The sequence below is a fragment of the Peromyscus maniculatus genome, chromosome 4 (genome assembly GCF_049852395.1).
Source record: "Peromyscus maniculatus bairdii isolate BWxNUB_F1_BW_parent chromosome 4, HU_Pman_BW_mat_3.1, whole genome shotgun sequence".
Lineage (NCBI taxonomy): Eukaryota > Metazoa > Chordata > Mammalia > Rodentia > Cricetidae > Peromyscus > Peromyscus maniculatus.
The window spans coordinates 114,058,151-114,085,155 of NC_134855.1; the positions used below are offsets into that span (position 1 = coordinate 114,058,151).

A 27,005-nucleotide genomic window follows, 5' to 3' on the forward strand; every position below is an offset into this window, starting at 1 on the left:
TGCAGCCATGACAAGACTGGAGGTTTTGACCCTGCCGTCTTGGCCTCTTCCCCATCTGGATCATTATATCCTGCTTACCTAAACCCTTCCTGTCCTTCCAGTCAGGAAATTTAGCTTTCATTTCCTCTCCTGAAAAGCCCTCCGCTAAAAGGAGTTGCTAACAAATTGCTACCACTTTTACCCCAAGCCCAGCATGCAGCCAGGTAATAGGTATGTCTCATCTGCCATGCAGCTAGAAATACTCGAGAAGAAAAGCATCCTCATGCTAAAAGCTTTGGCCCATTTTTCAATAAACTGTAATAAAGCTCTTTATTTCCCACTGAACCATTATTTTATCATAAATGCAAATTATTTAATAGCCAGCTTACAGCAACTTATTTAGTTAGAAGAACCACTCTGGTTTCCTCGTACTTTTTTTTTTCTCGTTCTCAGAATGCAGCTAGCTTAGAAGGGGTTCAGTCTCCAGCAAACAGGAGTTCAGATGTCTTTCATTAAGTTACAGCTGGCGCTGCACAGCCGCCTGAAACCCCCGTCACTGTGCTATGTACCAGACTCAAGCACAGCCCTCATTTCACATTTCCACAAATAAATCTGTCATTTTATAGCGACTTGAATTTTCCTTTGATTACAAAAATAAGCTGTTATTGTGAGGTTCAAAATGCAGAGATTGGAATTGAGTTTAGACAATTTTCCATACCGCTCATTATACTTTCTTCAGGTTGTAAATATTTGGTGAACTTCATAAATTATACTTTGTGACTAAGTCACCAAATAAGCACATGACTAACTACTGTAGAGATTAAATTATGAAAAATAGTATGTGTTCTTTTTTGGATCCCCAAATGATAGTCGGGTGTGTAATTTATTACAGCCAATAAAATGTTTTAAGAAACTGAGTTGAATGTTAAAATTACTTTGCTTGAACTTGAATTATGTTGACTGGAAGGCTTACTACAGAGGTTCCCAGAGAAGGGATTTAGTCTTTGTTTTACTGGGAAAACAAAATCAGGTTCTCAACTTAACTTCCTTCTGTTGGCTCTGCTAACATCCTGCATAGCCTCCAAGACCTGAGTCTAGTTCCTGTTGGATGTTCAAGCACTGAGGAAGTCCAAGGGATCAGGCCTTCAACCTCAGCCTCAGCCTCAGCCAGGGGCTTTGAGCAATGCCAGTTCTTAGGCCCCCTCCTTGCCTAATAATCAGAAACTTACATGTGGCATCTAGGAAAGTTTTTAACAGGCTTCCTGGTGATTGGCAGTACATGATGTTTGAGACCCATTTGATATAATAGATTTAAGCCCCAGATCAGCAATTTTACCCCCCACCCCTACCCCCCCACCCCTACCCCCCCACCCCCGACCCAGTTGGGTCTTCTATTGCTGTGAAAAGACACCATGTCCATGGCAACTCTTATAAAGGAAAACATTTGTTTGGGGTGGCTCACTTACAGTTCAGAGGTTCAGTCCATTATCGTCATGGCAAGAAGCAGGGAGGCATGCAAGCAGACATGGTGCTGGAGAAGTAGCTGAGGGTCCTTCATCTTCTAGGCAACAGGAAATGGTCTGCAAACACTGGGTGGTACCTGAGCATTGGAAACTTTGAAGCCTGCCCCCACAGTGACACACTTCCTCTAATAAGGCCATACCTGCTCCAATAAAATCACACCTTCTAATAGTGTCACTCCCTATGAGTTTATGGGGGCCAGTTACATTCAAACTACTACACTCTCAAAGTGTAAAAATGTCTATAGTATATGGAACTACCTGCTCTACTAGCCTGTACATAAATTCACCAAGGCAGATAAAGAAAAGACACCTGGTGGCTAACAAGCTTCTCCTTGCTTGCTTTCAAAGCATCCCATGTTAAAATCCTGTTTCTTAAAGGAGTTTTTGTTAGTTTGGATTTGATTTGTTTTTGCTGTGTTAGAGAGCTAGCCCAGAGCCTTACATATTCTAGGCAAATTCTGGCATATTCTGGTCTACCATTGAGCTATACCCCTAAATGTTGTTACCATGCCGTTTCTTAACTTGTGGTTTCAATTGTGGATTGTAAGCTAGTGGCTTCCAGGGCCCTAGTAGCTCCCACAGAGGCCCAAAGACCTTACTAAGCACAGCCTCAGCCCTTCTGAGTCAGAAATTCATGGTCTAGTCACCTGATTTGCCCTACAGGTGATTGTGCTGCACACTTGAGTATGAAAACCATGACTGTAGGAATACACTCCATCACTAGCCTCAACATCCCCATTCCTATGAAAATTTGAGGGAACCAACATTCACCTGCTGGTGTGAGTTGTGCCTGCTGCATTCTTTTGGATTTTTTTGAGACAGGGTTTCTCTGTGTAGTTTATGAACCTGTCCTGGAACTCACTTTGTAGACCAGGCTGGCCTTGAATTCACAGAGATCCTGCTAGGTGCTGATTGCTAGGATTAAAGGTGTGCACCACCACTTCCTGGCATCTGTGGCTCACTTGTAAATCTGAACCTCTGCCCACCCCACAATATTCACTAAATCTCTTCGCTACACTCACAGTGAGACTCAAACATAGCAGGCATAGTGTGTGTGTGTGTGTGTGTGTGTGTGAGAGAGAGAGAGAGAGAGAGAGAGAGAGAGAGACTGACAGTTGGCATTTTCATGCCAAAGTGTTAGATCCCATGAGAAGACTGGAGTGAGCTTTTTTGTGTTTCTCAAAGCTTGGCTAAGACCAGAGCTAGTTTTGAATGCCAAGCCACGCTACTTGCTGAAGAGTCTGTGGAGGTGGTGTTGAAAGGTCATTACTTGTGCTCAAAGAAGAATACCACAGATGCTTTGCCTTCTGAGGAGATGATTGACCATGTAAGCCCATGGGGCTAAGAACCCTACTGCTCAAAGTACGGTTAGAGCTCAGCAAGTCACATCACTTCGGAGCCAATCCCAGAGCTATTGAGGCAAAACCTGCATTTTGCCAAGATGCTCAGGTACTTCTTCTGTACACTAAGGTATGAGAGGTTCTGTGGGAGAATGCGGGGGGAAAAAAAATCTGTTTCTCCTTCACGTGAGTTACAGGGAGGAAGACACGGGAGGTGTTAGAATGTTAAGTCCAGATTTGTCCCTGGTTGACAGTAGAGAAAAGAGGTTGCCCTGAATCAATCAAGGTGATCTAGATTTCCCTACCTGCTAACAGTTAACCTCAGTGACAGAAATTTCTATAAGAGAAGTCATCTTTTGCTTTCCTAGTCAAATGGCAGGTAAAGTGAAATAAAAATGGCTCCTGGATTAATAGGTCTATTATGATGCATACCTATAGAAAGAGAATAAGCCAAACCAAGCAAAAAGCACATATGAAAATACAGACAAAAGTGAACAAAAATTGTTTAGTGCCAAGCACCAGTAATGTACCCAACACTGTGCATAGAAGGACCTTTCCAATTGGTGGGAGAACAGGCCCTCAGAGTGACATTTGGATGGGTCTAGAAAGCTGGCTGCCAGGTTGTCAGAATGAAGGAAACAAGATGTCACTCAGATGGAGTCTCTGCATAAATGCTCCAAGAGTGAGTCCCAGGGAGCTGTCTCAGAAGGCAGTCTGAAGGCACTCATTTAGTCCTCATGTTATCTCAACTTCCAGTCATCAGCTGTGGGGGAACGAGTCCCATACACCAGCTCTCATCAGTATCGGCATACAGTTGCCACTGTTGGCTGCCAATCAATCTGTGGTCCTGTTGAGCTCATCACCTTGGCTTAGGTACATCTTCTGTGATTAGAAAGCTCGAGTTGGAGTTAAGGCTGTACTCTGCATAGAAGTGCAGAAGGATGCAAACAGTCAAACAAAACCAGAAATCACTTCAAATGAATTTTCCAGCTTCTGTGTCATCTCTTAAAATGGCAATGAAATTTGCTTTATGTAAAACCGTTTCAAAATGAATGAGTGCTGTTTATTGCACCATAGTGCTATATGACCATACCACCATCTAGTGCTAAAGCATTTTCTTCATCCTGAGAGGAAGCCCATCCTGCCTCCACAACCCCTGTCTGTAGCCTGAGTATGTCCTTTTTATCAGTCGAGTTCGTGCTGTTTATGAGCGTTAAGTATCTCATTTTCTCACTGGAAATTTCAGCATGTTCATTTGCTGGCTTTTAAAATGTGGTCCCTGTGACCTTTGAGATAGACTTTCTTGTTGTTTTAGCTTTTTTTTTTCTTCTTTGCAAAGTGTCCAGCCTCTGGGGCACTTCCCTTTGAAATGCTGTGGTCTTCATGAAGGACATACCTTTCCTTGCTGATGCCCTCCCACCGTGGTATTTCTGGAATTTACTAGTTGAGGAGCAGAATCGAGGCCTTTCTAAGAGCAGCTTATTTAGGTTATCAGATGCCTCCAGCAGGAGGTGCGGAATGAGTTAGACTCATCACCACATAAGGTAGCGTGAAGTTTGGATTTCTCCTGTTGGCTCGTGGAAGGAAAAATGTCACTAGCTTTAAATTGCTTCTCCATTTTCCATACAGCTCCAGTTTTTACTGCTAACAAAAACTACCATTGGGAACATACTATGTGTACATATCTCTCTCTCTCTCTCTCTCTCTCTCTCTCTCTCTCTCTCTCTCTCTCTCTCTCTCTCTCTCTGTGTGTGTAAATATGGTATATATAAAACACAAATGAACTTTATGTTTGTAGATGGGCCCATCCCCAAGATATCTTATTCCATATATGCTGGCTAGTTTGGTGTTAACTTGACAAAAGCTAGAGTCATTTTAGAAGAGGGAACCTCAGTTGAAAAAAGTCCCCCACAAGATTGCCCCTGCCAAGCCCATAGGGCATTTTCTTTATTGATGATTGCTACAGGAATACCCAGCCCACTGAGTGGTACCTTGCCTGAGCAAGCCAAGGGAGCAAGCCAGCAATCAGCATTCCCCCATGGCTTCTGCATCAGTTCCTGTCTCTAGGTTCTTGTCCTGCTTGAGATCCTGTCCTTACTTTCCTTGGTATGATGGACTGTTACCTGGAAATGTAAGATGAAATAAACCCTTTCCTCCCCAAGTTGCTTATGATTTATGATGTTTTTATCACAATAATGAAAACCTAACTAAGCCAGGCTATTGTCTTATTATAAATATAATATTATATTTGTAACATAATATAAATATATTATAGCTATAATAATATAAAGCCAGTTGGTGGTGGCACACGCCTTTAATCCCAGCATTCGGGAGGCAGAGGCAGACAGATCTTTGCTAGTTTGAGGCCAGCTTGGTCTACAGAGTGAGTTCCAGGACAGTCAAGGCTACACAGAGAAACCTTGTCTCAAAAAATAAAAAATAAAAAAATAAAAAATGCATATGCAAATATTCCACAATCTGAAGAAAGCTCAAACACTTCTAGTCCCAAGCACTGTAGATGTATGTCAGATACTCTTCAAAGTGTTGTGCGTATTACTTAATGTCAGAACAACTAAACTGCATGGGTGTTAATGATGATCCTCCTAATCTAGAGACGTTCTACAGCCTTGGTGCCAGGCTCTGCTCCAGATCTTGAATTCTAACACTGTGCTGTGCTGCTCGCAGAGCTAAAATTTATTCTCACCAGTATGAAGACAGAAGTGGAACCAGTATGCTTTTAATGTAGTGCTTAAGTGAATAATGAGGTTGGTATTCTGTGGGAGGTATGTGCTTAGAGACATCTACCATCTCAGCACTGTTGATCTGTAGCCTAGTCAAGCAAGAGAGAGAGAGAGAGCACATTTGGAGGCACTCTTATTCTCATGGAAAGCTCAGGTTTTCACCTGTTTCCCACAGTCCGTCTGTATGTCTGTCTGCCTGCCTGCCTTCCTTCCTCTTTCCCTCCCTCTCTCTCTGTCTCTCTTTCTCTGTCTTCCTTCCTTCCTTCCTTCCTTCCTTCCTTCCTTCCTTCCTTCCTTCCTTCCTTCCTTCCTTCCTTTCCTTCTTTCCTTCCTCTCTCTTTCTGTTTTCTTTCCTTCCTTCCTTCTTTTTCTGTTGAAAGAGTACCAATTTCAATCTTTCAGAGATGCTGCTCTGCAGACAGAACAGTGATGTTATAGAGGCATCATTCAGCCAGATATTATTCCAGCAGTACCAAAACAATGATGCAATCTTGGCATTCATTTATTAATTATACCATAAACATTCTATTTATTGTCAATGTGCTCTCTGTTCCCCACTATTGGATGAGTGTGTGGTGGGGACCTTTCCTTAAAAGATAGAATCTTAGATAACAAAATCCAAGGCCAGAGGTTTTTATCTCACTTCTAACACCTCTTATGTTGAAAGTCACAATTTGTAGGCTGACCTATAGATCTGACTTGTTTGAACTAAACAGGTTGGTGCTGGCCATCTGGACAGAACTAGTTCGAGAACCCCTGGCTAATTTTCTGTAACATAGAAACTGGGTAGGTAACATGATCTGCAGGTCAAAATAACATTTATATTGACCTGAAATAATTTTCCAAACAGTGTCAGTTGGTACATTATCTGGAGGAATGTGACCTTGGGCACTGTAGGTGAGGCTTCTGTGGAGATGCATCTTCATGTATGGGCTTGAATTCACCAGCTGCTTGCTCACTCTTTGTCTTCAGGATGCTGCAGAATCAACAGTTGAGACAAATATAGCCCTAACCAAACCGGTGGTCGAAGATTGATGCTTTTGGTTCTCTCAGAATTTTAAAGTTCCTCAAATATTTTAGAGCTCTCCATATGAATGTCAAATGAGTGTTGTATGAAATAAACTGAATTACCTCATTTTCTTTCAAATGCGTTTGGGGCTTTGTAGGAATATAGGTGCACCACAGACTTTGAAGCATTAACACATGTCATTTATCTGAAGTCAGGAGATAAAAGCAAGCACAAGGCCTTTACATATACTGAGTATGCCCAGGTTTTCTTTCTCCTGTTGTATATGTAACAATATGTGGAGTAAGTGGGGGTAAGATTGTATAGATTCAAAAGGACATGTTACAAGATACCATTGAAATCAGGCTCATGCAATGCAAAAAAGAAAAAAGAAAGAAAACCTGAGTAATTCCAGTGGACAGATGGCATCTGAAGTGACACTTGCCTGAGTTATTACCGAGAACAGCACTTTGCCCTCTCCTTTCTAGTGTCTATTTAGAGGTCCTTTTTGACCTAACCATCCAGTGTTGTCAAGATAACCAGCCAGACTGACAGCCTGTTTTGACCGTCTCAGTGACTGAACTTACTGTGACCAGGAGTATCTAACTACAACCCAAGCTTTGCCAGATCTGTCTGTCAAACACACCACCATATGCATAGCCTACTTCCTACCCGGACGCTCATCCTCCAAGCTCAGAAAGTGATTTAGGAATCTGTTCCCTCTTTAACTTTCTCCAGCTTCTCTCTGGAAAGGATGAAGACATGGAGATTTTCAGACCATGCCAAGGAAAAAGGCTCCAGTTACTCTCTTCAGTTCCCCCATCTACCTTCCCAATTTGGACAGGTGGTGAAAATTTCAATCATTTCCCGAGGGCCTCTGTGATTATAAGTGGGTTGCCTTTCTTCTGCTGAGTTACGGACAGACCTCTCCTACCTTCCTGCTCACTGGTCTCAGAGGCAGTTTGCTCTTTGCTACCACAGCTCAGAATTTCACTGTCTGTCCTGGGCTTTCAGATGGCTGTGTCTTGGTTCTGTTGTCATAACCCAACTCTGTTATCTTACTCTTTTTACACAGGCATCATTGGTAGTGACTTTCGGGTTTCCTTGCCTCGTTTGTTCTTGCCTTTGGCACTACCATTGTCTATCTGTTTGCATGCAGGAGTCCCAACACCTTGAGAGATATGCCTAGTGCCTGAATTTTTCTATGTGGTAGAGTCACGAGAAACTAGTTGATGTGATTTTTTTTTAACTTTTACTTTATTATTATTAACTTTTACATTATTATTATTATTATGTAGTCTTTCATAATTTCATACATGAATATAAGATATTTATGTCATAACACAATTTAGTGATTGGTCCTTGGCTTATAAACTTTTGTAGTCAGCTCCTATTTACTCAGCCTCTACCCTCTGCAGTTTCTTAATTCTTGAACCTCAGTCCTGTGCTGAGGGCTATGGTGACATGAGAATTTGGATTGTTGGTCATTGGCCTCTAGAATCTCCTGCTGACTGGAGTCAGTGGCCCAAGTCATATTCTGATCACTACCACTGTTCCGGGAAGTGTATTGCTATCTGGTTTCTGTGTGTGGTAGTCTGGTAAGCATTCTCCCAAAAAACCCACTCTTTCCACACTAGCCACTGTAGCTGGAGTTTTCTCCAGTTCTGCCTGGCCCACTGTCAGGACAAATCTCTCTCACCTGCCAGTCCGGCAGCTGCTTAGACCCAACCAAGTAAACACTGTATGGCTGCAACAGGCTTTTTGTTTATCTAGTTCTTATGTCTTAAATTAACCCATATTTATTAGTCTATAAGTTGCTCTGTGGCTCGTGGCTTGCCAGTATCGTACATCTTGCTTTTCATGGTGGCAGCTGTCAGCATCTCTCTGACTCAGCCTTCCACTTCCCAGAATTCTCCTCTCTCCTTGTCCCGCCTATAATTCCTGTCTGGCTACCGGCCAATCAGTGTTTTTTTTTTTTATTAACCAATCAGAGCAACACATTTAACATACAGAACATCCCACAGCAAGCCACTGTCTTAATTTTGGGCACCTCCTTCTAACAGGAGATACTGGTACTCCGACAGGCTCCCTCCAGGCTAACTCCTGCTGCCCATAGGATCCTAGAAACCAACAGCTCCGGCATTTCCCTGTCTGTGTTCTGTCTCCTTAACCAAGCTGCCTGCGGCTTCTTGCATTGCCTTGGTGGTAACTGAAACTCTCTATAAACTACTTCATCAATGCAGTGGGGGATATGGGAACTTGAAAAGCTTTATTGAAAACTAGGAAATGAAGATTTAAAATATAGAAATGTCCTGATTGGCTGTATTCATTCTGAGGGTGGTTATTTCTCATTTGAATAGACTTGATTCAAAAGCCTAGTGATTATTTACTATACATAAATTATACATAAGGAAAATGAATTAAAAAAATAAAATTATAATAAGACAGGCTCTCAGTTCCTGATGGATAAGGCACCAGTCTCCTAATTCAGGCTTATTGTCCAGTGATCACACCCCCTTCAATTCTCTTTTTCTCTCATTAGCATAAGCATACTATAGTGATTATTACATTTAAGTTATCTGCAGGTCTAAAGTGCAGAATAATGGGGACCCACTAATGAAATTGCCGATTATTTTGGTTCAGGATATGGAATTTCTGATAAAGACCTAGGGGGTACTTAAATTACCAGCTGGAGAAACTTGCTGCAAAATTACTTGTGTATTCATTAGCCTTCCCATCCACGACTGTGACCAAAATACACAAAGGAACAAAAACAGGAGGGTTCATTGTCTCAAGGTTTTAGAAAGTTCAGTCCAGGGTTGTGCAGCTTCTGTGATGGTTAATGTCATAGAATCTAGAATCTGAGAGCTGAGCTTCTGGGCATGCCTGTAGGGGGTTATCTTGACTACATTAATTAATGTGGGGGCATATTAATTGTGGGTAAGACCATTTCACAGGCAGAGGAACCTGGACTGAATAAATTAAAGAAAAGGAGCTCAACATTAGCAAGCATCATTACCCTTTGTTTCTTGACTGGATAGATGCACCCAGCTGTCTCAGGGATGTCCTTGTACAGGACTTCCTAGGCGTGATAGATTGTAGTTGAATTTTAAGCCAGAGTAAACACTTTCTCCCTTAAGTTTTTGTTGAAGCATACTGACAGCTTCAGCTCCTTTGAAGCTGTAAGTCCCACCATGTTCATGTGTTGAACTTCTAATCCCCAAGACAATGGCATTAGGGGGTGTGGCCTTTAGGAGAAGATGGGATTGTGAGAGTGGGAAGTTTGGGGGAAATAAAGGCAGCCCAGAAAGACGCATGTTATTTTCCCACAATGTATAGAGGGCATCATCTGCAAACCAGAACATGGGCACTCACCAAACACCACATTTGCTGGTTCCTTGGTCTTGGTCTTCCCAGCCTCCAGAAACTGAGAAATAAATGTATTTTGTTTATAGGCCACCTAGTTATGGCATTTTATTATGGCCTAAACAGATTCAGACAGAAACAGCCTAGCTAGAGCCTCCTGGATGGGGCAGTGGGAGACTAACAGATTGGGAGGAACTACTCTTTTTCAGCCCATGCTTTTCAAATGAATATGCACAGGCCCACCTGGCAAACATAGATTCTGTTCCAGGGCATCTATGATGACACCTAAGACTACATTTCTAACAAGTTCCCTGGAAAACTTGCTGCCCCTTGACTGGGAATCACACCCGAGTGGAGTGTCCGTGTCTGTGTCCATGTGTGTGTGTCCGTGTGTGTGTGTTTGTCTGTGTGTGTCCATGTGTGTCTGTGTATGTATGTGGCCATGTGTGGCCATTTGTCTCTCTCTCTCTGTGTGTGTGTGTGTGTGTGTGTGTGTGTGTGTGTGTGTGTGTGTGTGTGTGTTTAGAACTTGCTTTTTCCTTCAGAGTTTACAGAAGAATCAACTGCAAAACTTATTACAAACAGATTTCTGAAAGCGGAGGCTATGGGTTGGTGGTAAAGCACTCACCTCCCATTTATGACACCCTAGTTTACATGCTCTATCCCCAAAAATTAGAAATTAAAAAGAAACAGATTTTTGTTTCTCATTCTATGACTCCCCATCTTTACATATTGAGTCAGGAGGTTAGACGTGATCACTTATATTTTAACAACTTCCAAGTCATCCTGATGCTGGTTCAGAAGGGGAGGGAAGGGAGGGAAGAGGAGGGAAGTGGGGAGGGAGGGAAGGAGGAATGGAGGAAGGGAGAAGGAGGGAGGGAGGGAAGGAGGGAGGGAGGGAGAAGCTCCCACAGTATAGCTCAGGCTGGCCCCTGGGAGTGCAGGTGTGCACCGCCCCTCCTTGTGCTGGGGTCCTTTAACTAGCAGATCTCTGGCTACTGTTGGGCATACATCCTTGAGATGAATCCCACTGCATGTAGAGTAGGGACTGAAGAATGGAATGAAATCCTGTTGGTGGTCTCCTCAGATGAATAAGGAGATTTGGGATGATGATGACTCTAGAAAGAGCTGGACTGGAATCTGGGACATGGAATGGGGCGGAGGAAGGAGGAAGCTAAACCACAAGCCTGGCTTCCTGGGCTTTGTAGAGCAATCTGACCTTGAATTTGCAGTGAACCTCTTGCCTGTGCCTTACTTTTTTACCTTGCCTTACTTTTTTAAAGGAAAAACATTGGCATTTCTGCTCTGTTTAAAATTCATCTGGTTTTAGTCTAGTTTTCCTGTAATTGTGTCTTTCTGTACCCTCTTAGTGAAGAGGGTTTTTGTTTGTTTGTTTGTTTGTTTGTTTGTTACAATGTTTTCTAGTGTTCTACAGCAAGGAGAGACATACAGAGGAAGGCCCAGACACTTGCTAGGAGGCTGGGTGCTGTCTGGCTGTCATGGCTATCTGCATGGAGAAATAAGGTCAAGGTCAAGTGCTAGAAGATAAGCCCAATGTCCCCAGGAACCTCCCCCTCTCCTACATGCCTAGCAAAATCCTTCAGAAGTCTCTTCAAGGTTTCCATTTTCCTGAGAAGGGATACAATAAGTCTTAATTTAGAAAGCATTAAAAAATGAGAGAATAAAGGGGTTATCAGTGATAGAATGTGTGTTTAGTATGCACAAGGTCTTAGCTTCAATATTCAGCACAAATAAAATAAATAAAACTAGAATTTGAAAGAAAGGTGAGAGAGTTTAGTAAAGCTACAGCCTGCTGGGAAAGTGGGGGAACCGTGCCCTTCTTTCGTGTTCAGGTGCTGTTCCATGCCATGGCCAAGTTCTTTCTGTTGCACCCAGGCTGCTTGTGTCCACTCAGGACAGTAGGACCAGAAAGTACCCACTGTCACAGGCCTGCGTCCCCAACAAAGCATGTCTGTTATCCAAGGGCTCAGAGATGCACCTACCTCTGAAGGTGTAATGCCCATAAAGTTTTCAAACTTACTTTAAGCAATTCAAACAGGTATATCTTACATCACCATTTTAAAATTGTTAATCTGGAAATAATCAAAACTCACGCCTGGCCGAACTTTCAAGAAAACTCTAGGACTCTGCTGACACCTGCTGGCCTCTCATCTATTTTATGTTTGCAAAGAACCACAAACAAGACTGTAGTTGGTGGGACTCATTATACCCTGAGTTTGACATGAGTACTGACAGGGAGATGGAGAGGAGTGGAAGAGCTTTCCCTCATTAGACAGGGAGAGGAGGAACAAGCCGTTGAGTGAAAAGACCCCAACGTGAAGGCCTGCTCCGAGCCACCTGTGAATATAGCCTCGCCTCCCTGCCCAGCGCTGAGCAGGCCCTGAGGATGGTGGTGGCATTGGCTGCTACATGGGTCCTGCGGTGACCTCCAAGGTCATCCATCACTTTTCCATTCAAATACAAAAAGTTTTCCCCAATGCTGTTTTCAAAAAGTGGATGAAGGCAACTTAAGCCTCCTCAACACCGCCCTCCCCCTCCCCTCAGTGTCTGGAGGTTATTTCTAGAAACAACTAAATTAGCACAATCAAAAACAGCCGTGTCGTTCTCTCTGCACCAGCCACTTCTGTGCCCTAGGAAACTGTGGACTTTGTTCTGTTTTGGAATATGTCTCAAGCCTTCAGGTTCAGAAAATGCCCTCCGTTAATGCCATCCAAATTATTTGTGCTTTTTCTGTCTGCTCCTGGGAAACTGTGTGGGCCTGTGGTTTGTTAGGCCAATAACAGGATATTCGATAATCTCCCGGGAACCAAGTCCATATTTAGCCTGACAGAGGACAAGAGGTCTGATGATGAGAAACGAAGCAGTTCTTTAAAGCTCCTATTTCCTTTCTTGCTTCTCTCTCAGTGCCCAGACCTCACCTATTTGTTGAAGCTTTTGATGCTATTTACAGTTCTCAGGAAATGGCCTTTGCCAGCTGCCAAAGGGAAGGTGCCTCTCAGAGCTCCTCCATCTTGCATCAGAAAGCTGTTAGCAATGACTGGGACACTCGGAGGCAGCAAAGGGCATTAGCTTCACACCCAACAGGATGGCACCTATAAAAAAAAAAAAATAGGCGCTAGCGAGGATGGAGAAGTTAGCTCCGTCATGCACTCTTGGTAGAAATGTGAAATGGCACAGCTTTCATGGAGAGCAGTGTGGCATTTCCCTGTAAAGTTGGGAGAATTCTCATGTGATCCTGCAATTCTGCCTCTGGGCACTTAGGCAAAATAATTCATATCATGATGTACAGTGTCCAAAATGAAGAAGAAGGAGCTCAGGTGTCCATCGAAAGAAGAATGGATGGATGAGCCATGACATTCACGTGTTAAATGAGAACAGTATGCCTAGAGAAGTAAGCCAGTCAGAATATGGCAAATTCTGTGTGATGATTATTATTGTTTGGGATACCTAGCAGAGTCTGTGTTTTTACATAGGCACGGAAAACTGAATGGTAGCTAGTGGGGGCCAATGGGTGGATGCAGGACTCGCTGAATTATGTAATGCCCCTGAGAAGGATACATTTATGTTCTATATGTTTTACCAAAATTAAAATGGGAAGACATCAAATACCAAAACCCCAAACCACACCCTTATAACTCAGTCAGCAACTCAGGTCTTGCACAGATGAAATGTTTTGTCCTCGTGGTGTAAAGCCTGGCACTCATGGGAAGTGCTGTGCAACAGGAACTTCTGTGATGACCACAGTGTTTCTCTAGGGCACTCTCAGCACAGTGCCTAGCAGCCTGGTCATGGGTTTAGAGCACTTGTGTGCCAGCTGAGACATCCAGTTTTAGATCTATTCAATTTGAATTTAAGGAATCATGTGATCAATGACAGTGGAGTTCACATTTATGTTACTACCCATTCCAACATATCGTTCTTCCATTGGCACTAGCTGAAAACCTAAGGAGGTAGGGAATGGGCTTGAGAGGAGTCTTAACTCTGTTTATTCCCAAGTACCAGTTTGCTACAAAGCATGTTGCCAAGGTGTCACTCTTTTATGGCATTCATTAGCATCAGATATTGGATCCAAGAGCAGTATTGGCCTTAGTTCATGGGCTAACTTTTTCTAGTAAAATGCCCTTTTACAGACCCAAAGTTCTTCCCTGCCATGCTCAGTCTGTCTTCACTTTTCCTTGTAAACCCATGGAGTGATGGTATGAACTCCAGCTGAGGTCCAAGTCCATATACAGAAATTATGTGAGCACATCCCTGCCTGTTCTGGGTATCCTGGCAGCAGGCAAGGAATCTTTTACTTTTTAAAGCTTTGCTGGAAAATGCAGACAGATTAAGCTATGTAATCAGCCCGGATGGAACAAATCAGACACTGCAGTGAAGGGCCTCATCACATTGTCCTCTAAAATGGAATAGGTAAATGTATCAGCATGTACTATACAGCATTGCTTAGAAAGAGCTGAGCAACTAAAATAATAAGGCTTCTATTTAAACAGGCTGCAAGTAGAAAGCTTAGCAAGTCAACCAGTGGGTGGCATCCCTTTGAGGCAATCCAGTCTTTCATGCAGTGCGGATGCCACATTTATCTTAATGGGAAGAATGAAAGCTGTATATTAAAGAATAAAATACAACTGTGTAAAATATAGATGGCTGTGTGGCAGGAAGGGGATAAAGAAGAGTTTGTAGTTTTATTGCACAGAGGAGGCAGGCTGTCTAATAAAAACACCATACCTGGCAACAGAAGATTGCTCACTTGGACTTTGTTTTTTCTTTTTTCAGCAATGGGTAGAAGGCCTGAGATCAATCATTCATAACTTCAGAGCAAACAATGTCAGTCCGATGACATGCCTCAAGAAACAGTGAGTTTTGTTTGCAATGCCCCTTGTTTTTAGGACTTCTCTGCTAAGTGTTCTGATTAGGAGGTAAAGAGTGCATCACCGATCAGCCAACTCCTGCCTGCCTTTCCTTCTGTACATCTGAGTTTGGAAGTTGACCAACCCACTGTATTTCTATCCTTAGCAAGGATATTTCCTGTATTTCCACTTAGCAAGGCACTTGTGATGACTCCTCTTCACGAAACGTGTATTTTTTTTAAAAAAGGTTGATAGCCAAAAGCCACTGGCCACTCAGTCCTCGAAGGGTTCCAAGCATTGGTTTTGTGTCTATCTTCTGATAGACACCTCTGCATGCCTGGCCTGTAGGCTGGGTGCTAGGGTATCTCAGGTCTCCATTGTGTAAAGCTGACAATTTAAGGGTATAGCCAAGAGAAGCATTAGAAAAAGCATTTGCTGCTGAGGTAAAGCAGGAAGTTCTGCCCCCAGTAATACCACTTCCTGTTTAATATGTAATCAGGGATCTCAGAGAAGCATTTGAAAAAGCATCTGCTACAGAGGTAAAGCAGGAAGTCCTGCCCCAGCAGTACCACTTCCTGTTTAAGATGTGGCCTGGGATTTCAGGGTTCTTTGAAATGTCTTTCTAAATTTCAGTCAGTGATTCAGTCAAGGTCTGAAGATCTTACTGCAGCTCACTGTTCCTAGAATCTCAAGTGGTCTACTGTGCTGATAGAATTGTAGCCCTGCTGAGAGTCAAATGAAAGTTTCTTGAATAGAAATCCCAGAAAATCAGTGGTCCATAATTGTGTATGACTGCCTGCTTTCATAGGGGCTGTGAGTGTCAGGTAGCTATGAGGTCCCAAGGCAAGCATATATAGATGTTGTAGAGATAAGCTTCCATCTCTGCTAAACGAGGCCCTCACACCAAGAGATGGGCCAACAGTCCCGTAGACACTTGCTTCTCTTACCTCCTGGTTGTTTAGTGGGTGCTTAACAGTGTGGTCTCTGGGCTCTAAACCTCAGCGTTACCACTTTGGGCAAATCCTTAGCTTCACAGTCCTCCATCAGAGAACCAGATTGCCATGTGGATGAAAGCAGAAAGCACCTCCCCCAGTGTCTGGCTTGTAGATTCCTATTTGCTGTATAGCTGCTTCTCCTTCCTCAGAGTCATTGTGCATATTTCCTTAGAGAGAACGTAGAGACGATTTCATGCTGTGACTTTGGCTGTTGATGGCTTCAAGGGATCAAAGTCATGGAAAGCTTACTTATATTTGAATGGCCAGTATGCAGACACCAGCTCTTTGGGCAGTGGAGCTATTGTTCACCCAGTCACAGGCTGCTCACCAAGAGTGCAGACCTGCATCTTCTCCAGAGGATGTGTCTCCAGAGGAAGTCCCCATACCTGGGAGGTTATACTCCTGTTTCTACAACACACTGAAACAGGATAACAGAGCCAGCCCCTATGACACCAAGGCTGGTGCATATCGTATGAGGTTGTGTAAAAACTAGTTGAAACACAAGTTTGCTTAAGCCAGCTCCTTGCCTGTTCTTCTTCCCTGACACTTTGTCCCTAAAACATCTCCCAGACATAATAGCAACTTGTGCTTCTAGAACTTAAGATGGAAACTTTCCCAAAGACATGATGATCTGCAAATTGCTAGACTGTTAGTGCCTAGAAATAATAGGAATAGGAGTCGTTAGCTGAGAACAATCTTGATTCCGACATGTGCTGGAATGTTCTGGCTCCCCACATGTCCTGAGAACTTGGGGAAAGCAGAGTTACCCACCATTCTGAGACCTTCCCTGAAGACTGAAGATTAAGGAGGGCTCCTACTCCTTATTCATCCTAACTTTGAGAATAGGGAGTGGTGACTCCCCATCGGCCCTCAGAGCAAGGCGAGACAGTCGCATTTCTTGTCACCTGAGTGTTTTAATGAAGAGCAAAACCAACATGAGCATGGACAAGCACCATGTTTTGCTCAGTACAAACATTCAAATTCTCATTCCCCTATGGGTGTCAGATTTTAAAAAATAGTACTCTTGATTAAATTTGAATTTCAGATGATAAGATACTTTACTGTAAATACGTTGTAAATGTTACCAGGAAGCATTAAAATATTATGTAACTTGAATTAAATTCAAATTTTACGGAGCACACTAAAATCTGAGGGTTCAAAATTCATCTCATAATTAGGAGTTTTAGAATAGATGTTTTCTATGAAGAAGCTTTTCTTCCAAGTTCTTACAGAGCTGGAGCAGGTACCGGTGGGACGCTCTGAGACAGTGTTGCTCTTGTTTTCCAGCTGGATGAAACTGGCATTTCTGACCAACACGACTGGTAAAATTCCAGTGAGAAGGTGAGTGAGACATTCTCTGCAGCTCTCCTTACGGTCACCATCCCAAACCAAAGACCCAGCCTGCTATAATGTCATTGCATGTGCTCATTGCCTTTAAGATATTTCTGGAAGCTTAGTTTCTGTCATTTCGTAGATCAAATTTGTAAAAAAACACTGGTGGAAATAAAGTTGCACCTCCCCCAGAACAGGAAGCATCAACTGTGGTAAAAGATGTCTGAAAATGTAGCACTGAATTTTCATCTGTGAATCACTAGGCTTTCCTAATTTATATTGTGCCCCCCCCCCCAACTTATCTGAGCAACAACTACCTCTGTCCTTCTGGCTAAACCCCGATTAGGAAAGTGCACTGTGCCAAGTCTGTGCCTCTGGCCAGCGCCTCCCCATCCAAGGTTGCTCCTCATTGGTCCCCAGAGAAGGTGGGGCTTTCCCTAAATTCAGCTGCTCACTAAAGTACCATAGACTTTGGTATATACATAACAGAAGTTCATTTCTCATAACCTGAAGGCTAGGAATACATGACCAGGGTGCCAGCATGGACCTTACAAATTGCAGATTAATTTCTTCTAGCTGTGCCCAAGGAAAGAGGGCTAGAGAACTGTCTCAGATGGATTTTTATCATGCTCTAATACCGATCCCAAGAACAATAAAACCACCTCCCAGAGGCCCCTAATACCAGCACAGTAGAGTCCGGTTAGATTTTCATATTGGATGAGATTCTTCCCTCACCCGCCTTAGTGAACAGTGACAGAGAACAAAAGGCAGATGGAACCTAAAAGGAAGAGGGTGTGAGCCAGATGCATCTTTCCCCTGTGTTCTTTAATAGTTCTGACATATTTCATCCTAGGCGGAGTCCCCAAGCATTCCTCTTTTCTGCTTTTCACTTCCTTTTACATTTTAGCGTTTGCTAATGGTCTGTGTGGAGCTGTAAGGGCTTGTGAGGGTAGCTATGGAAATTCTTGACTAAACTCTCCAGGGTCATATTACTTGATGTTTGTGTAAGCATGCACAGACATCAAAGAAGCTGGGCTCAGCCTAGAGCATCATCTGTCCACATGAGGCCAGGAGATATGTGCCCTTAGCCTGAAGCAAACACAGACACCCTGTGTACCAACCCACTCTTCCCAGGATTTTTTGACTCAAGTTCATGTTGATGTTGTCTCTGGAAATGACTTTAGTAAAGACACAGACTGACAAAACAAATAAGCCTAGAGAGTGTTGTCTTAGATTGTCCATCTTTAACACAGAAGACTAACAAGTCAGCCAGTGCAGAATATTTGAATGGGTGGATATAATCCAGCTATGGCATTCTGGCCACCCCTAACCATTTCCAGAGTTCTTTTCCCGCTTCTCTATCTATATACTCCATTCTACACAAAAGCTTCTCTTCTGTACCCCTGTGCAAATGTCTCCACACCCCCTTACATTGTCACACAGAGCAGAACCATCCTAGACACCATCATTTTTCTTAATTCCATAGCTGTGGGGATCATGAACTTAAGTACCTAAGTGACGTGTCTGCAATCATATTTATGAGAGACTAGAATACACGAGGATGCACCTGTGCAGTATCCTTTTTATTCAGCCTTTCATGGCTAGAGAGTTGAGTGATGGAGATCTGCATTGTGGTGGAGAGTGACTGGAGGGGCCACTAAAGGAAAGGCCAAGATTCTCAGGTCTAATAATGCCAGCAACCTGGCCTGCTTATCAGGTCACAGACCCCACACGTCTGTTGTGGTGTTTAACAGGTCCATGTATAGGATTCTTTGCTGCCTTGCTGCTACTCAAGTGAAGGCGGTTTTTCCATAATAGTTTTCTAACTAGTCAGGTCTATGAAAAAGCCTTGGGAGCACCCTTGCCTAGTTGTTGTTACCAAAGACATTTCAGAAGGATTCTTGTTACATTGAAAACTTCCCTTAACTTGAGCAGTAGAAAGGCAATTATTTTGTTGTTTCCAAACAGTCTTAGAACTCTTGTCATATAGACAGTGCACAGCCATACTTTAGAGAGTACATATGGTAGTGTGGGAGACAGCAGTCTGTCTATTATGCTTCATTTCATTTTTTTCCACGATAAAGATTTAGAAAACAGATTCCGTGGAAACAGAGCGACTATGATCTAAGAATCTCTCACCAGCAGTCCTGGTCTCGCTTGTCTGCCTTCCATCCATCATGCCCATCACATCACACTTCTGATTCTGTGGATCCCTGGGCAGCATGTTCACAAATAAAACCATTACCACCATTTTGCCAGAAATGGCCTAGCTATTTTGGCATCATCTTTAGCTCTCCTTGACATGGATTTTTTTTTTTTTTTTTTTTTTTTTGGTGCTTGTCATTATTAATAGGTGCTTAACACAAGCCATCTGTGTCTTGGGGGCAGTTAGTCAGAGTTGATGTAGAATTGATACCAAGCCAACAAAAGGCAGATAATTCTCCTGGTAGACGATCTGCCAAGGGTTAGGTAGAAATTGTTCTGAATGTTTTAATGGATGTGAAGGATAAACACTTTTTAAAATGTCACTTCGTCATCATCATTCTAGGGTTTTAAAATGGAAAGTATTAATATAGTGCATATTGTGTTAAAAAGGGATCTGGCTTCATAGTCCTTGTGTAGTTTGGGAAAGGCCCCTGCTCTTGAACATTAAATCAAAATATAATTCCCAGGAAACTGCAGGAATGATGGATGAAGGTGCCTTGCTCCTTGCCTCCTTCCTCTCTTTTCTTTTTATGTGTATGATCTTGCATATTCTGCCATTCTCTCAAACTCCCCAGCCTGCTACAATTCATCCTCCCTCTTAGACCATGCTCTGAAAGTAACTGTCCTGTCTCACATTCCTTGTAACCCAGAATGCGACCTATGGCTAGAGAGTTGAGTGATGGAGATCTGCATTGTGGTGGACAGTGACTGGAGGGGCCACTAAAGGAAAGGCCAAGATTCTCAGGTCTAATAATGCCAGCAACCTGGCCTGCACCATCCATCCATCCATCCATGCCCTAAAGCTGCAGTGCCCTACAAAGGGCAGTACCCTGCTCCTTCACTAGTAGTCGGTGACTGTGTCAGAAGTTGGTGTTCAAAAGTCTTAGAAATATTTATGTTCACATATGGGCAAAAATGGACTCCCTTGGTTTCTAGGCTCATATTCTCCTAACATTTTCAGAGTACCCTGAAATAAGAATTTAGCCAGAACTGTGGTAGGACTGAGCACAACTCCAGTGTGTTCAGTGTGTTTGCTTCTGTAAATTCCTTTAAGGGAAGGGATGACAATTTATTTTGATTGAATAGAATTTCATTAAGAAACTTGGGGTGTAGCTTAGTTGGTAGGGACCTTGCCTACTGTGTTCAAAGCCTTGGCTTCCCTAAATCCAGGTTTGATTGCACATGCCCATAGTCCCAGAACTGCAAGGTTTTAGGGAGTTTATGGCCATCCTAGGCTAGAGACCCTATCTCAAAACAAACAAACAAAAATTCTCATTGGGCACCTGGTAGCTTGAAGCACTAAGCAGACCCCTTTGGCCAGGGAACTATATAGAGGTTGTGATAATGTCACAGTCCCTTTATCAGCACACAGTAAGTATGTATGTTGACAAGAAATGCTCGCATGATATCTAAAGTGTCTCAAACTGTGTGTGATTAGTGTGTTGTCCTCAGCACCCTAGTTAAAGTGCATCTTTCTAGAAACCAGAGAATTCAGACTCCCTTCTTAGCCTCCATATCACAGTAGAGGAATTTTCAGACTCAATAATGATTTGAAAGATGTCTGGAGCAGAGGCAATACACATTGCTCTGGGGAAATAGTCTGACTAATGCCTCTGTGCCTATTGTCCATTCTGGGTTTCTTTTCTTTTTACGTACAGTGAGAAAATGTGTCTGTAGGCTGCCTGCCCCAAGCCTACCCACGTCTGAGAAGTCAGCAACTCTCTATCTTATCTCCTTGTTCCTTGACCTTTTTGTTCCAAGTCCTGCTTCTTGGCATTTAGCCAAGCACTCACCAAAAACCTATTTTCCCTACTTGCTTCACCCCCTGCCCCCACCATGGTGTCTTGGTTCTGCTTCCCAGGAGTGGCTCAGACTCCAGACCTGCTGCCTTATGGCCACAGTGTTCAGTTTTCACCATGTTACAACCAGTCCTGTCTAAGCCAGGAGCCTTGAGTCAGCTGGAAACCCGTGAGATTGCTATGCACAGATTATTCCCCCGAATTACAGGCACCTAACCTTGCTTTGGACCCTTAGTTCTTATATCAATGGATACTTTCATAAAGAAAGACACATTGAGTAAACACTTTCCCTTAAATTGAAAAGGTTAAATGGTATCTACAACCAAGTCAGTGTCTAAAGGTTGAATGAACTCTCAAGACATGAGAAAAATATAGACATAACACACTCTGCTAGAAACCTGTTATCTGGTTTTCTTGCTTTCACAGCACACCTGGGCTCCATTGTCATCCCCCTTATGTTTGAATACAGTTGTCTCAAGGACACTTAAAAATACTTCTTGGAGTCTTCATGGGCCTCGTATAAAACAGTAATGGTTTAAATGGACACATCATAATGAATTTATGTAAAGCTCCTTCCTCTGGGTCTAATTTGATAAGCTGTACTCTGCAGTTGAAGTGGTGCTTTCTCACACTCACCAAGAGGAACTGGCCGTCAGTGCTTACATTCATTAATATAAGCAGTGGGGTGTATGTGAAGGTTGGGTGTGAGGTGCTAATGCTCCACTGAAAAGCCACATTTCACAAGTGAAAGTCATCTTCATTTTCAAGTCAAGGCTGCCCTTCTGAATTTAGCCTTTCAATAACCATAGTAGTTCATGACCTGGGTTTCTAATCAGCAAGTGAGTAAGACCTCTTTGAAAGACAGAGACAAGACTGAGAGTCATATGCACTGTGTCTGGATACCAAATATCCCCTAACCTCTCCCACTCAGATAATTTTCATTTTAAGTATCTCCAATGCATTTATAATGTGTGTGGGTCAGTATCTCCTCCTTTTACATAAGGAAGTCTGGCCATTAAGGTGTTAAAATTTGACAAGCATTGATGCTCCCTGTACTAACTAGCTAAAAGGCTATTCTGAAATACCATGTCTTGGGAAGAGCCATGATTCTGATGAAATAATTAACTGGGTCCTTCCCCACCATTTTCATGGTAAAATCCCAGACCTCTCAAATGACTAGCATGGCAGGATGTCTCAAGAGTGCTTAGATGAAGACAGCTGAAATATGTCTGGTACTGGGTCTACACTGTAGTAAACATGCAAGCCAGGGGAACAGGAGTCACAGGCTGTCTCTAAGTGCAGACCTCATTCACATGCATCTTTAGAGCCTCTATACCATCAGCCATGATCCTGTTTTTTTCCTGAGAACACATTTCTTAGGATCCGAATGTATCATTGCATTTGTCCAACACCCACTTGTTCACAAGCACCAAAAGGGACTACTTGTGTTAGAATTGGCCCTGGCAACCAGAGGGAAGAGTTAATTTGGGTATATAAAACACCATCAAATAAAAGGTAGTTTTATTCATTCCCTTGCCCTCAACCCACCATCTCTAAAATATTTGGATCGTTGCATCAGAGAAAGCAGAAGGAGCAGTAACTTGATTGTTTTTTCTTTCTCTCCTGCTGTAGTATTACCAGAACCTTTGCATCGGGGAAAACAGAAAAGGTGATCTTTCAAGCCCTCAAGGAATTAGGTCTGCCCAGTGGCAAGGTATTCACTGACTTAACCATATTTCTAAAACCATTGATGCTGTTGTTTGTTTATCCATTCATATGTGATTGGCCAGGTTACTGTGTTAAACTGGCATCAGTTAGAGCCACTGACAGAGAACAGTTAACTTTCTTCCCTTTCACTGATCGTGTTAACACTTTTCAAAGTGTTTTAAAATCCAACTCTTTCATTTCAAAATGATTTTTGTCAACTTTATTAAGGTGATAGGAAAGAAGGGCAGCTGTTCTCTATACAGTTTATGGAGTTTACTTTAGAACACCCAGCCACACTGCCTTAACCTAGCATAGCATCAGCATGAATTATTAACTAATAAATTCAGTTCCTCCAGACAGCCTTGCAGGATGTCATGAAGGATTCCTTTCTATCCCGTCCATTTATGTTCATGACCCTTTGTATTCAAGTCATTGAGATTAATTTTTTTTCTTACTGCAAGAGAGACTTGTGCCTCAGATGTGTGCCTTTAAAAGTCTTGTTTGAAAGTTACTTTTCAGAGTGTGACAGGTAAATCTTATTGGTTGCTCCTGTCCCTTTCTGTGACCCTCTAAAAATTCACAAAATAAATATAATTAAATATTGGGCTTGATTATCCCATATCCTCTGTGAGAATACTTACTTTTCTCCCCCAAGAAGAGATAGAAAATTTTCTGTGTATTCAGTTGATGAGGCATTTCCCAGAGAAAGCTACGCTGGAGGCAGATGTCAATAAGTGTCTCATGTGTCATCCATGCCGTCTTGATAACTGGGGAAGCCTCATTTCATTTGCTGTGGTTACTCCAAGTGCCCAGGGCTTTACTTCAGGTCCTTATAGATAGCCGTTCTCTAAGGAGAAAGATGTTCCTTTAATACCTGTCCTTTTTTATTCTCCACAGAATGATGAAATTGAGCCTGCTGCATTTACTTATGAAAAGTTCTATGAACTGACACAAAAGATTTGTCCTCGGACAGATATAGAAGACCTTTTTAAGAAAATGTAAGTTCTCATTTTGGGGAATTGTTATATAGTGCTATCTTTGCCCCTGTAAATTTTGAAACCATTTTTTGCTGTAATCTTTAAATATATGTTGCTAGCTCTAGTATGTCTAGTCAGGGTTACATTTTCACCCCTTAATTTATTAGCATAGAAGCCCACTCTGAGGTTGTTTTTTTTATTTTTAGAAACTTTGATTTAGATTAATTACAGCACTTGGAACGTTTATTCCCCCCCTGGCATTGGCTTTACTAACGACCTACGATTTTAACCTGCTCCTTTAGGTATTAACCCATTATGTGAACTAACTAGATTCGATTTGGAATGTTAATATGTTGTTGAGAAGTTCATTCATTCCAGTTATTTCAAATGGATGACTTACATGTTGTTTCGGAAGGAATGTCTTTTGATAATGCTAAAGAACTGCACATCGCAGGCAACTTCTGTGACCTAGTGGGAATGTTATCTTTCCTTTGTCGCTGTTGTCGGGTTCCTCCTGCCCCCACTGCAGTCCCTGACCACGCTGAGAATCCACCTACTCCAGGGTTAGAAAATGAGTATAGAATTATGAACCAATGTCAACATGTAAATCGTACCTACTGTAGCGTCATATACAAAAACTTACTTTTTCTAATACATTTCTTTTCAGCAATGGAGACAAAACTGATTATTTAACGGTAGACCAATTAGTGAGCTTTCTAAACGAAGTAAGCTTTTTCATACATTAACTCCATAAGTCTGTGTGCAGTGGCTTGCCTCCCCAGTGTCCTCACTGCATGCTTGCGTCACATACCCTTCCTCGCTTGCCCCTGCTGACCTGCTGATCTTTCCATGATGGCTTGACCAGGTGCAAACATCAGCGGCTGCCCGTGTGTCCTTGTGCTTCCTCCACGCTGGCTTTGCACACCACTTCCTGTTGGTTTCACGCTGTGATGTGTAAGCTCCGGTTCTGTGTGTATGTGTGAAACTTGTCATGTATTTATTTAATTAAATGTGTCTGTATTTTTTTTTTGCAAGATGATTTTTAAGGTACTTTGATTCTATTGATCTCATAAATGGAAAGAGAATGGATTGAATTTATGACACTATATTTGGATTCTCCATTGCTAACTTTTCCTCAAACCTTTGCATGGACTAGAAACCTGTATTTTTGTCTTTTAAGGGTTTGCATGTAAGAAAAATTCATAGGTTCAAATATTTGACGCTTGAGCTCTTAGGCAAAATATAGTGTTAAGCCAACTAGATTGCAGGTGAAATTTTTACTTTTTATTTTCAAAACAAGCTCAGAGCTCAATTTAGAATACAATTCACTTAGCAACTAAAACTGGCAACAAAATTTGCTTAAGGGCAAGGAAAAGTATTTTAGAACAAGCAAAGATCACAACTTTGGTTGCAACTAAAATGAACTTTTTTCATGTACAAAACATTTTTTTAGCAAAACCCACAGAGGCTCTTTTTAATCTGAAAAGAAAGAAAAAAAATCACCCTTTCCCCACAACACACATAAATAGAAAAGTTTCAGTAAGGAGTGGAGAACACAGTCTTGTTTGGAAAGCATTTAAGTTCACAATCATACCATATAAGAAGGACATGCTTGAAGTGGCAGGACGGAGCTGTTGGAGTTGTGCGGTGGTAGAACACATACTTAGCATACATGAGGTCCTGTGTTCAGTCCCCAGCACAGAGGAGGGAAAGGAAGCATCATGGCAGACACTAGGTAGTGCCTCGGAAAAGAGAATGGGCAGTGCCTGGTTTGCCCCTTTGCACAAACAAATCATGTCTTTGCCAACGGTCTTCTCTTCATGATGCACGCAGGCTCAGTGGCTTCCAGTGCATAGGGCCACACATCAGAAACTATTACCACAAGCATACATGCACTGAGACAAGAGAGAGACTTCATATATCCACACAGATGCCTCCACCTTTGAGGAATCTGTTCAGTGCCATACAGTATTTCTTTTACTTGAAAAGGTTTTAAGTCATTCCCACCCACTTCATGGTAGTCATCTGATTACTGTGTTTGTAATCTTTACCCAGATATTATCCACATTCTTGTGCCACAGTTTTTCAAAGTTAATTAGCCCCCCTTTATTTCCTTAACCCCTCTGCCTCCTCCTTCTGTGTTTGTTGTGTTTTGTTTCCCTTAGCTTTTTCATGTACTTTGGTTCATTCATCATCTTAAATCTGGTGAGATGGGTGGGAATCTGGCTTTCTAGGTGGCAAATGTTTTAAGAGAGAAGAGAAAACCTTACCACGTGGTCAGTTCCTCATCACTTCCTGGGCCAGCCATCTACTAAGCATGTGCTTCCTACTGCAGTATGCAGTAGTTCAGAACCCATTCTAAGGTCTTGAGGATAGGTACTACTCTTGCTCCTCTTGGAGGACTCATTTCCTCTCACAGATGGCTTTTCTTTGCTTAATAAACAACTTCATAACTGTACAGGATTTTTAAAATTTTACTCATAAATTTTGGAAGCTTTTACTTTTTAAATTGAAGTATTTAAAGAAAACATGTCTCATGCTTTTCTGGCTCTGTCATCCATATTCTTTATGAGAAGGCAAGCCATTCCCTGTCACTGTGGAACGTCATAGGCTTTGTTCTTGGTATTTCCTTCTTCTCAGCTTCTCCTTAAGCAAGGGGATACCTTGAATGTTTGGATGAGACTGATGGAATCGGTGTGGTTTCTGTAGGTTGTAAAGAGACTACAGGATAATCCAGAAAAGTAAATGCCCTGGGATTTCAATCAAAGCATCATCCCCAAACAGTGCTTTCTTCTTCCTCCACTGTTCTTCCACATCCCCACCCCCGCTGGCTTCCTGCACATCCTATGTGGAGTTCTACCCTTAGCCCATTAATTTCTCCAGAATCAAACCAGCTTTAGGCAGGGCAACTTCAAATCTTGTAGCACAAGGAGACAGAGCTCATCTGGAAAGCAACAGGCTTTGGAATGTAAAGGTCTGTGACATTCAAAAGATCAGACCTCAACATTTTCTAAGGACCTCAGCCTTGTAACCTCAATAGGAAGTTTCACTGCTACGTGGAACCCAGCATCATGCAACAAGACAAGAGAAAATGAGGACAACTGGAGTCTTGCTCCCTCTTTCTGTTTAGTATGCTAATCTCTACCTTCAAGAGGTAGAAAGGAGAG

General features: G+C 42.4%; 1 protein-coding gene across 7 annotated transcripts in view; it reads left to right on the forward strand.

Annotated features, from left to right (window-relative positions):
* The window catches only part of Plcb4 (phospholipase C beta 4), a 182,640-nt gene that overhangs the window by 77,820 nt on the left and 77,815 nt on the right, over window positions 1-27,005 (forward strand). For 6 of the 7 annotated variants that reach the window (XM_076570709.1, XM_076570710.1, XM_042276307.1 and 3 more), the window contains 5 exons: window positions 14,750-14,829; window positions 17,106-17,159; window positions 22,787-22,868; window positions 23,759-23,859; window positions 24,506-24,563. In XM_076570709.1, the coding sequence (XP_076426824.1) occupies window positions 14,750-14,829; window positions 17,106-17,159; window positions 22,787-22,868; window positions 23,759-23,859; window positions 24,506-24,563 (375 nt within the window). Of the gene's footprint in view, window positions 1-14,749; window positions 14,830-17,105; window positions 17,160-22,786; window positions 22,869-23,758; window positions 23,860-24,505; window positions 24,564-27,005 lie in introns of those variants that run through there. The other variant, XM_076570711.1, reaches the window with a different exon arrangement.